Below are 10,000 nucleotides of genomic sequence, written 5' to 3'. Positions count from 1 at the left end.
GCGAGTACATACTTTATGATATTCTAAAATTAAATCTGATCCTAGCCTCATAACATCCACTTTGTAGCTAAATGTGTTTCTACACTCTTAAAATAAATGTGTTGCCTCTATCTGGACACAAGGCAAGATGTGTTGTTTTCAATGCAAGTTGTGTTATTTTCAACACATACTGTGCAACAATTAAAAAAAGAAACAACACAACCTGTGTTGCCCCTATTCGGTCACAGAGATGTGTTAAAAACAATGTTGTGATGTTTTCAAGACATTCGTTTTAAGAGTGTATCAAAAGAGCAGTATACTTCCTGGAGTATTAAGTAAATAGTAGGCTTCCCCTCGACCCAGTAGCCTGAGGTTGTGATGAGTCATAGTGCAATGTCCATGCTTGAGTGGGACAGTGACCATGCAGAAATGGGCAGGAGCTGCAGAATCAGCTCTCTGACCCTAGGGATATGGATTTGTCCATGCCTGCTGTGAACTTACATCCCCCAATGTGTGTGTGTGTGTGTGTGTGTGTGTGTGTGTGTGTGTGTGTGTGTGTGTGTGTGCGTGTGTGTGTGTGTGTGTGTGTGTGTGTGTGTGTGCGTGTGTGCGTGTGTGTGTGTGTGTGTATGTGTGTGTGTGTGTGTGTGTGTGTGTGTGTGTGTGCGTACGTGTGTGTCCTCTAAAAGTTGGAAGTTACAGTGGGATGTGACATCTTAATGTACAGTGCTACACAGTACAAGGCTCCTCTCTGGAACAACTGGGGAAACTTCATAATTCATGGCGAGAATGGGTAGAGTGAGAGAAACAGGGCAAGTGAAAGAGTGAGAGAACAAAAGAGAGAGAGAGAGAGAGAGATGAAGGGAGATGAGAGATGTGGAGAGAGGAAGACAGAGAGAGAGAGAGAGAGACCTGAATGGGGAGTGAGTGCGGGTACATATGATAGTGTTCTACATTCCAGGCTCCAGTGCAACTCGACGCACTCGGTCAGCAGTCACGGGGAAGTGCCGTCTCTCTCTCTCTCTCTCTCTCTCTCTCTCTCTCTCGCAAGGATGGATGAGTGGGCACAGCGTGAGCTCGGATGTCAGACAGCGAGTGACTCAGCATCACAAAAAAACACCCTCCCTAAGCATCATGGGATACCCTCGCATCAGTTTCCGCCACGTCTCGAGTCCAGCTTGCGTTCCCCTTGTGTGCCTCTCCGTCTTGGCTTCATTACAAAGCCATTCGTCACATCTTGACTTTGGCCCACAAAAGCAAACCTTCCAATTAACCAGTGAGAGGGAGCGCAATAGGGAAATGAGCTGTATTTATCAACGGTGGCACGTTCCCTGGTTTTGTGGTAATGCAGTTTGGCTTTTGTAATGCTACGGCTTGCAATGGCTGTGTGTATGCTGAATAAAAGCACAGGCATTAGTGTCTCAGCGCTCTGGCTCTCTCTCTCTCTCTCAATCTCTCCTCTTTCCCTCTCTATCTATCCTTTCTCTCTCTTCTCCCTCTCTCTTTATCTCTCTCCCTCTCTCTCCTCCCCCATCTTCTCTGCTTCGCCTCTACAGTCTTGCAGCTCCTGCCCACATCTTTTCTGTGCTTTAGTTCATTGCAAAGTTCAAACCAGCCAGCAGCATGCCAGATGTGAGCCAGAACTGAGCGAGAAGTGTGTGGGCCTGGGCCCAGTACTGCACTCTGTAATGGTGTTGCTGCAGGTAGGTAGGATGACCCTTTTCGGTGGCGTTAGACCAATTTAATACCTCCTTAATGCTATGAATCGGGACCCAGTATGTTAAAAATTGACAAAAAGGGGGAATTCCTATATTGTGTTACTATAAAGGTGCAGTCAGGGATTTTGTCATGTTAATGTTGAAATGAATTAACAGACGCTTTTGCGCAAAAAAAACGTACACTATATACTGTATTAACCCAGGACCAAACACAGGAAGTCGTGTTTGTTTATGTTTGTATTTATAATAAAATGTATGAGCAGACAGTTTTGTCCAAAACAACGTAAAGTATATTTGAACTAAGGACTGAACAAAACACGCTAGAGAGGTAGCTCACACCTACCTTCAGTATTCCCAGAGAAATTCAACACAGGGTTTTGTTTTTGTTTAGGGGACAGGCTGCCCTCACTTTGTTTGTTTACGGAGCCTGGGCTGACTACAGAGACCAGGGGCCAGATATACTAACGCTTTTGCGCCCACTTCAGGCGTATTTGTTTCGCAATGTGCGTGTAAAATCATTGCAAGGTATGTACAAACAGGCCGTAATGAGGTAAAAGCGCAAACTGCCTGTCGTGGAAGCTAAAAATGGCAAATTGCGTTTTTCCGTGTCATGCATATGCATTCATGAGAGGGCCAAGGGGAAAGTGGGAGTTTAGCGTAAAGAGATGGGAGGGGAAGAGTAAAGAGCGCCTAATTATGTATTCCGCGGTATGTACAAAGACTGCTTGTGAAAGCACACGTCTATTCTGCGCCTAAAGACTTCCGCCTTGTGAAAGCAGGTGTTAATCCAAATTGCAGTTAAATGTGTCAATAAGAGAACCGTTCAAAGACAACAGAATCGCTATTTAGAGCACCAGTTTTGTGTCTTTGTACTATATCAACAGCAACCTTAACTTTCGTTGGCCTTTCGAATGTCTTACTTTCACTTTCACGTCATTCACTTTCCTACTTGCTAGATTTGACCAATCTCCCATAGCCTACGTGCACAAGTAGTTTGAGTAGAACTACTGATCTTCATTATCTCCCTGCTTGCTGATATCTTATTATGTATGGTATTATTTCATGATCACTAAACGTTTGATTCTTTTTAATGTTTTCATCAGTTAACTTCATTCAACTGCGCTTGTATGTAGCTCTGCCATTCAGTTGTGGACCTTCGTAAATAGTGCTAGGGGGCAGAAAAAGGCATAGAAAGGCGCAGATTACACTATGAATTGAAAGTTTGATAAATATGACACAACCTGGGGTATGATAGCGTTCGCTATGTGCGGTTTGTCCATGGCACTGATAACGCTATGTTCGCAAATGTAGGTTTTACAGTGTACACACGGAATGGACAACTAGTGGTTGTGAGGAGATGATTGCTGAATGTGCTATAGGCTTGAAATCGCATAAAATTTCTGACTGAATCTTTAATAAACAGCAAAGAGAGGCAAATTATTGTCTTCATTTTTTTGTGTTAACAAAGAACTTAGTCCACCGTCCTGGTTGCATGTGTCTGCAAACATTTGCAGCGAACTCAAGGCAAACAAAAAACTGTTTGCAAACATTTGTACACATTTGTCATTTGAACACATCTCAGTTGACTGCAGGCCAGAGCTGGCCCTGGGTCACTCTCTAGCTGTTTACCAGCACACCTGTGACTCACACTGTCACCTGTCATCTTAAAACGATTCCTCCCGGCCTAGAACATCCTGCTCTGGGTCCTGATGTTAGAGTGTTAGCCCCTGCCTGCCCACAGTTTAACACTTCAATTCATGCAATTATTATCATTATCATTATCATTATTGTTATCATTATTATTATCATTATCATTATTGTTATTAAGGTCTGGTCCAGGATCAGCCTCTCTCTCCTCTGTGTACCTGTTGTTGAGTCCACTGTTGGACACCAGCCTCTCCCTCTCCCAGGCATAGACCACGGGCCAGCGCCTGGCAGGAGAGAAGGACGAGGAAAGGAGGGAGAGAGGGAGGGAGAGAGGGAGGGAAGGAGGACAAGAATGAAAGTCTGGCAGGGAGCTAAACCCAGTGGGGAGGCTTGAGTCATTGGACATGCATGGATGGTTGGATGGTTGGATGAATGGATGGATGGATGGATGTAGTCACCCCACCCACAGCACCACTTGGAAAGCAGCGAGAAATCACAAAGAGCAACACACACACACACACACACACACACACACACACACACACACACACACACACAAGTGTTTGCTTTTGGGTAATCCTCCCCTTAGCACGAGTGCTTAGGAGCTTTGTTGGACATGCCAAATTGGCGGCGATATCTCTATTTATTTAGGAACGCATTTCAGTTTAGTTAGGGGAAGAAGAGGGAGGAGGGCAGCAGAGAGGGTGAGCAAGGAAAAAGGAGATGGAGAAAGAGAGATGGAGGGAGAGAGAAAAGAGAGAGGGAGAGAGAGAGAGACAGGGAGGGAGTGAAGGTTGCAAATGTTGGCCACCACTCAAGTGTTCATGCCTATTGACTTACCCTCACAACACCCACCATCCAAAAAGCTCTCCTCTCCCACTAAGCTGTTTTCTTAAGCCATGGGTAGACTGGGACAGCTCACCTCTGCCTCTCCCTCGGTGAGTTTGAAACAGTTCATGTCTTCCTGTCGGTCACTTTTGCGCCAACCCCCACCACCAGGTTTGGCGTGCCTGCTGCCAGGACCCTGCGACACTCGGGGCAGTTATTTCCATGTCTGGCCGTCTTGCCGCCCCAGCTAAGGGGGTCAAAATGGGCTTTCGAGGCCACGGTGGAAATAAAGTGTAAATGCTGCCAAGCCTGACGTGCACCGCCAGGGGATTAGTCCTGTCAAAACTATGATGTCATTATTAGCCTGTGATTTAGTGGGATGAAAAGTGTGTCTTTGTGTGTGTGTGTGTGTGTGTGTTTTTTACCATGCGGGGGAGGGACAGTTGTTTGGGGGAAAGGATTCTCCTCCAAGGATTCTAGTTTTCCCAGAGCCTTATACCCTGACAGTGACAAGCTGCTCTAGCGTGCTTCCCAGAGAATCTTAGAGAAATATTCCATAAGAGAGAGAGAGAGAGAGAGAGAGAGAGAGAGAAAGGCTGACAGAAAGAGAGAATGGGGTTAAAGCAGATGCCTGCACTAACCACTACCAGACAGTTGGGCTTCTAGGCAAAGCTTTCTGCATGTTTGTGGTGATGCCAACACTGTTGTCTGTGCTCAGTTTATTATCTCAGGCAGTCACTGAGAACGCGCTGGAGTATTTCTGCCCTTGTCCCACCTGTCTGAGTGGCAGTCATGCCCATGGGGCATGGGGAGGGGGCAGTGCACCGGACATCTACACGTCCAGGGCAAATGGCCTGCGGAGGGCCTGGGGTGGACATGTGAATTTGAGTGAACCTTTTTAATACAAATAAACTGTGGTGAGGTGAGGACCTTACCAACATGAGACCATGTACCTAGAGTAGTCCTACAGTTACACACACACACACACACACACACACACACAAACACACACAGGGAATGAGAGAGAACTACAAACTTTCAGAGAATCAAAAATGTAATGATGATGATGATTATTATTATTATTATTATTATTATTATTACGATATTTGACACGCAGCTGTAAAGGAAGTATACAAGAAGATGGAACATGAGAGCAAAACGTCAAAAAGTATGAAATGGGTGAAATATGAGCCACACAAAAACGGAAGGAAAACAATCTTCTGTACAGTAGACAGTCAAGATGGAGAAACTGGCTGCAGTGTTTTTAAAAGCCGGCCGCTCAGGTGAAAAATGTACAAGGTGATATCCTGGCTGGGTGCACTCTGGCCTGGCAAAGAAAAAGCCTGTGTGCATCACAGAGTGACCTTACCTAGAGTGATCCTACAGTTATACACACACACACCACACACACACACACACACACACACACACACACACACAAAGACACATGGTGTACAAAAGGCCAACACAAAGGCCATGGCTTGGTGGCACAGCTGGACTGGTGCCCATCTCCACGTTCCTGCCCCACAAAGAGTCTCCAGGCCTCACACACTCCTGAGTCGGCCAAACACAAAGCAACACAAAGACACACAGCAACACAAAGACACACACACCCACACACACACACACCCACACCACACACACACACACACACACACACCACACACACACACACACACACACACACAGACAGACAGACACTGGACAGATGGACAGATGGCTGGCACTCATTGCTTGTACTAGCTTGCAGCCAGTTTACTCGTGGCCTATTTTCTGTTATTAATATCCGTAAGCAGAGAGACGAGAGAGAGACAGAGAGAGAGATAGAGAGATGATGAGGAAGAGGGAAGAGCAAGAGAGAGAAAGAGAGGGATTGAATGAAGGAATGTTGGAAAAGACAGACACAGAAAAACAGAGAAAGGGTGAAACAGAGATGGAGGGATGAAAGGGGAAGCTGGGGAGGAAGAGGAAGAGAGAGACATATGTACAGCAGTGTGTGTGTGTGTGTGTGTGTGTGTGTGTGTGTGTGTGTGTCAGCAGCCCTGCCATCACACACAGATGGCATTGCTCCGTGCCCGGGAGCCTGTAGAGGCTCCAGGATAATAAAAAAAGAAACAGAGAGAGGGGGAAGGTGTGTGTGTGTGTGTTGTGTGTGTGTGTGTCTGTGTGTGTGTGTGTGTGTGTGTGTGTGTGTGTGTGTGTGTGTGTGTGTGTGTGTGCAAGAGGGAGAGACACCGGGAGACTGAGACAGATTGTGAAATGTGTGGGGTGTTAGAATTATTGTGCTGATTTGTGTGTGCCTCGGCACAAAGGTGCGAGATAGCGAGCACGTGATGAAAGACAATAAAAGGATGAGTGGAAACAGAGAGAGAGAGGGAGGGAGGGGAGGGAGGGAGGAATGGAAAGAATGGAAGAGAAAAGAGTGAGGGATAGATAAATAAAAAAAAGGTATAAGCTGGTTATGTGGTTCCATTTGCAGCCTAGATGCATTGGTGATCCAGTTAACATTTATTCTATAAAAAAGAAAAAATCTACCCTCATTTATTATCTATTGTATTTTCTGTTTGTTTGTATGTTTGTTATTGTTTTTGTTATTGTTTATTAATCATACTCATTTCAGGTAGAATCTTTTGTTTTATGCGTAATTAACAAGTTCTGTCATGAACAGATTAAACAGTGCTGTTTATTGGAGAGTGATGCCAATAAAGTGTATTAAATGAATGGCACAGAGAAAGAAATGCAAGAGGAGAGAGAGAGAGTATACTGTAACTGAAAGAAACACAGAATAGATAGAGAGAAAGAGCGTAACTGAGAGAAATCCAGGATAAAAGAGAGAGAGAGAGAGAGAAAGAGAGAGTGTGTGTAACTGAGAGAAAACACACAGTTTGATTCATTGCCGTAGCTGCTGTAATGGACCACACTGGAAATAAGCTTTTGGGTTTTATTGTGTTATAGCCTTTTGGTGGATATTGCACAAAGATAAAAGACTTTCTGGTTGAGGCTGTATATGTACTATTTATTTATGTATTTAAGTATGTACCTGTATGTTTGCATTTTCTTTTATTGTTCATCTCTATATTTATCTATTAAGTTTGTTTATTGTAAACAATTTAAATCAATCAAAAAGAAAGATTTTAATAAAAATAAAAAACAGAAAAAAAACATAAACAAGGTCATCTTGAGGCTGGACCTAGTCCATGTCCGCACCTCACCACCCCCACCCCTCTCCTGCCCTGTTCCCACCCACACGACAGCCTTCCCTCCAGTCACGACTACCACGACCTGCCTGCCAGTCACGCCTGGTAGGGGCCCTCTGGCCCGCGGTCTCCCCGCCAGGGACTGCACAGGATCGGGCTGGCGTGGCTCTCCACCGCCCTGGCCCTCCTCCTGCTGCCGGGGAAGCAGCACTGTGGAGGATTCCATCAGCTCCTCTTACTGGGAGCCCAGGGGGGGGTGTGGGGTGAGGAGAGGGGGAGAGAGGGAGAGAGAGAGAGAGAGAGTAGAGGAGAGAGAGGGGGCGAGGGAGGAGGGAAAGACAGGGAAAGAGAGAGAAAGAGAGGGGGAGAGGAAAGAGAGAGTGAGGGAGAGAGGGGAAGTGTGAATGAGGCTGAGGCAGGACACAGACAGGCCAAACAGGGGGGGTGGGAGAGGCTGAGAAAATGCTGACCACTAACATTATATGGTGGATATTCTTATAGGTCATAGTGATGGTAAATATCAAATTGTGGACTGTATGTGTGTGTGTGTGTGTGTGTGTGTGTGTGTGTGTGTGTGTGTGTGTGTGTGTGTGTGTGTGTGTGTGTGTGTGTGTGTGTGTGTGTGTGTGTGTGTGTGTGTGTGTGTGTGTGCGCGTGAGTATATCTGTTGAAATGTCTGAGCTAGTTTGTGGATGCAGGACAGCAGGTGCATTTATGATAGCTTGCACATGTAGAATATAGGTATGTGTGACTGTGTGTGTGTGTGTGTGTGTGTGAGAGAGAGAGAGAGAGCGAGAGAAAGAGAGAGTGAGAGAGTGAGAGAGAGAGATCAGAGAGAGATAGAGACAGAGAGATTGTGTGTGTGTTTTTAGCAAAGAAGCAGGTGCAAAGTTGAGTACTTGCATATGGAGGCCTTTGCATATCTGGATGTCAGTGTGTGTGTGTGATATAGAGAGATATATTGGGAGTAAAACGGGATAGAGAAAGAGAATATGTGTGTGTGTGTGTGTCTGTGTGTGTTGAGCCCCCAGATAAAAGCCCCTCCGCTGTCAGATGATGGATGGGGCTGGAGGCTGATTGCCGCACCGCCTCTGTGCTCTCACACACACACACACACAGCACACACACACACACACACACACACACACACACACACACACACACACACACACACACACTGGGGGGCGATAAATGGAGCCATTCTCTGGGGTGAGTGGGCAGCGACACGCTGAGGAAAACGCGCAGGCAGATAAAGGCCCCCGTGCCGACAGACACACATCCCAGAGATCCCCGATCCCAGAGCTGAGAGCCGTCGCTACGGCGATGATGATGAAGAACACCCTCACCTCACCGCAACCACCACACTACAACGCACCACACTGCAACGCAACGCACAACACCGCAACTCACCACACCCGCAACGCACCACACCACAACGCACAACACCGCAACGCACCACCACCCGCACCACACCCACAACGCACAACGCACCACACTACTCTACACTCATCTCTCCTACAGCTCACTTCACCTGAGCTATAGGGATTAGAGGTCTGCATGGGACTACATTTTCTGTCCCGCTCCCCTCCGCCCGCTCCCGCAACACTCTCTCTCACTCCCTGCCCCGCTCCCGCAACACTCTCCTCTCACTCCCGCCCGCAACCGCAACACTCTCTCTCACTCCCGCCGCGCAACCGCAACACTCTCTCTCACTCCCCGCCCGCTCCCGCAACACTCTCTCTCACTCCCGCCCGCAACCGCAACACTCTCTCTCACTCCCGCCCGCAACCGCAAAATGATTATTATTTTCGTCCCGCCCGCACCTATAGTATCACGTCACGCTCCCCGCCCTCGCAGCAAAAAAAGGACAGGACTTTTTTATTATTATTATTTTTATTATTATCATTATTATTATTATTATTATTATTATTATTAGTAGTAGTAGTAGTAGTAGTAGTAGTATAGGGATAAACAAACAGTAAAATGTTGACTAATTACCCGAAAGTTCAAGCTTGTCTGCCCCTTTCACCAGTGCACATAGCCTACGTGACGTTTCAGGCCCGACGTCACAGACCTGTGCCCACTGTAGGTCAGGACCCGTTGGCATTTGTCGCATGCGGCGTATGGCAACTGATTTCCCTTCTCATCATACTAACACGATGGAGAAAGACTCCCGAAATGAATGATTTCAAGTTTGAGTGTTTCTTGTCTGAAATGTACAATTTTTCAGAGCGTGACTAATATCAGACATAGACTGATTGGCCTCCGACTCAGAGCTCCTACCCTCTACCTCCCTCCATGGTGCTTTTGATTTCCTGAATAAACGCGCGTGCATTTGGTAGGTAATGTCGACATCCGCCAAATTTTAGGCGGATTTGTGTTTTTCTTTCTTGCTTGCTTGCTTCATACTTGCATCTTAACCAGAATCATAATCACCAACGGCTTATTTAGTACAATTTATATTTTATTTCAATTTTGCGGTAATACCGCAAACTCATCTGCTTCTCCTGCTCCCGATTAAGTCTCTCTCTACTCCCGCCCGCGACCGCAAGCATAGTTGACCAATGGTCCCGCGCCGCATACTTTTGCATCGTGCCTACGTGAGACTAGCGGGATCCCCGTGGGAGTGCA

The 10,000-nt window shown here is 46.5% G+C and overlaps 1 protein-coding gene across 1 annotated transcript in view; it reads right to left on the bottom strand.

Moving 5' to 3' along the window:
* The window catches only part of LOC121696183, a 45,263-nt gene that overhangs the window by 17,714 nt on the left and 17,549 nt on the right, over window positions 1-10,000 (bottom strand). The window contains exon 4 of the mRNA XM_042077527.1: window positions 3,563-3,628. Within this exon, the coding sequence (XP_041933461.1) occupies window positions 3,563-3,628 (66 nt within the window). The remainder of the gene's footprint in view (window positions 1-3,562; window positions 3,629-10,000) is intronic.

The sequence above is a fragment of the Alosa sapidissima genome, chromosome 21, assembly GCF_018492685.1.
Source record: "Alosa sapidissima isolate fAloSap1 chromosome 21, fAloSap1.pri, whole genome shotgun sequence".
In the NCBI taxonomy this organism is placed as follows: Eukaryota; Metazoa; Chordata; class Actinopteri; order Clupeiformes; family Clupeidae; genus Alosa; species Alosa sapidissima.
Note: the sequence above shows the minus strand (reverse complement) of the source record. Positions and strands in the feature narration are given on the sequence as shown.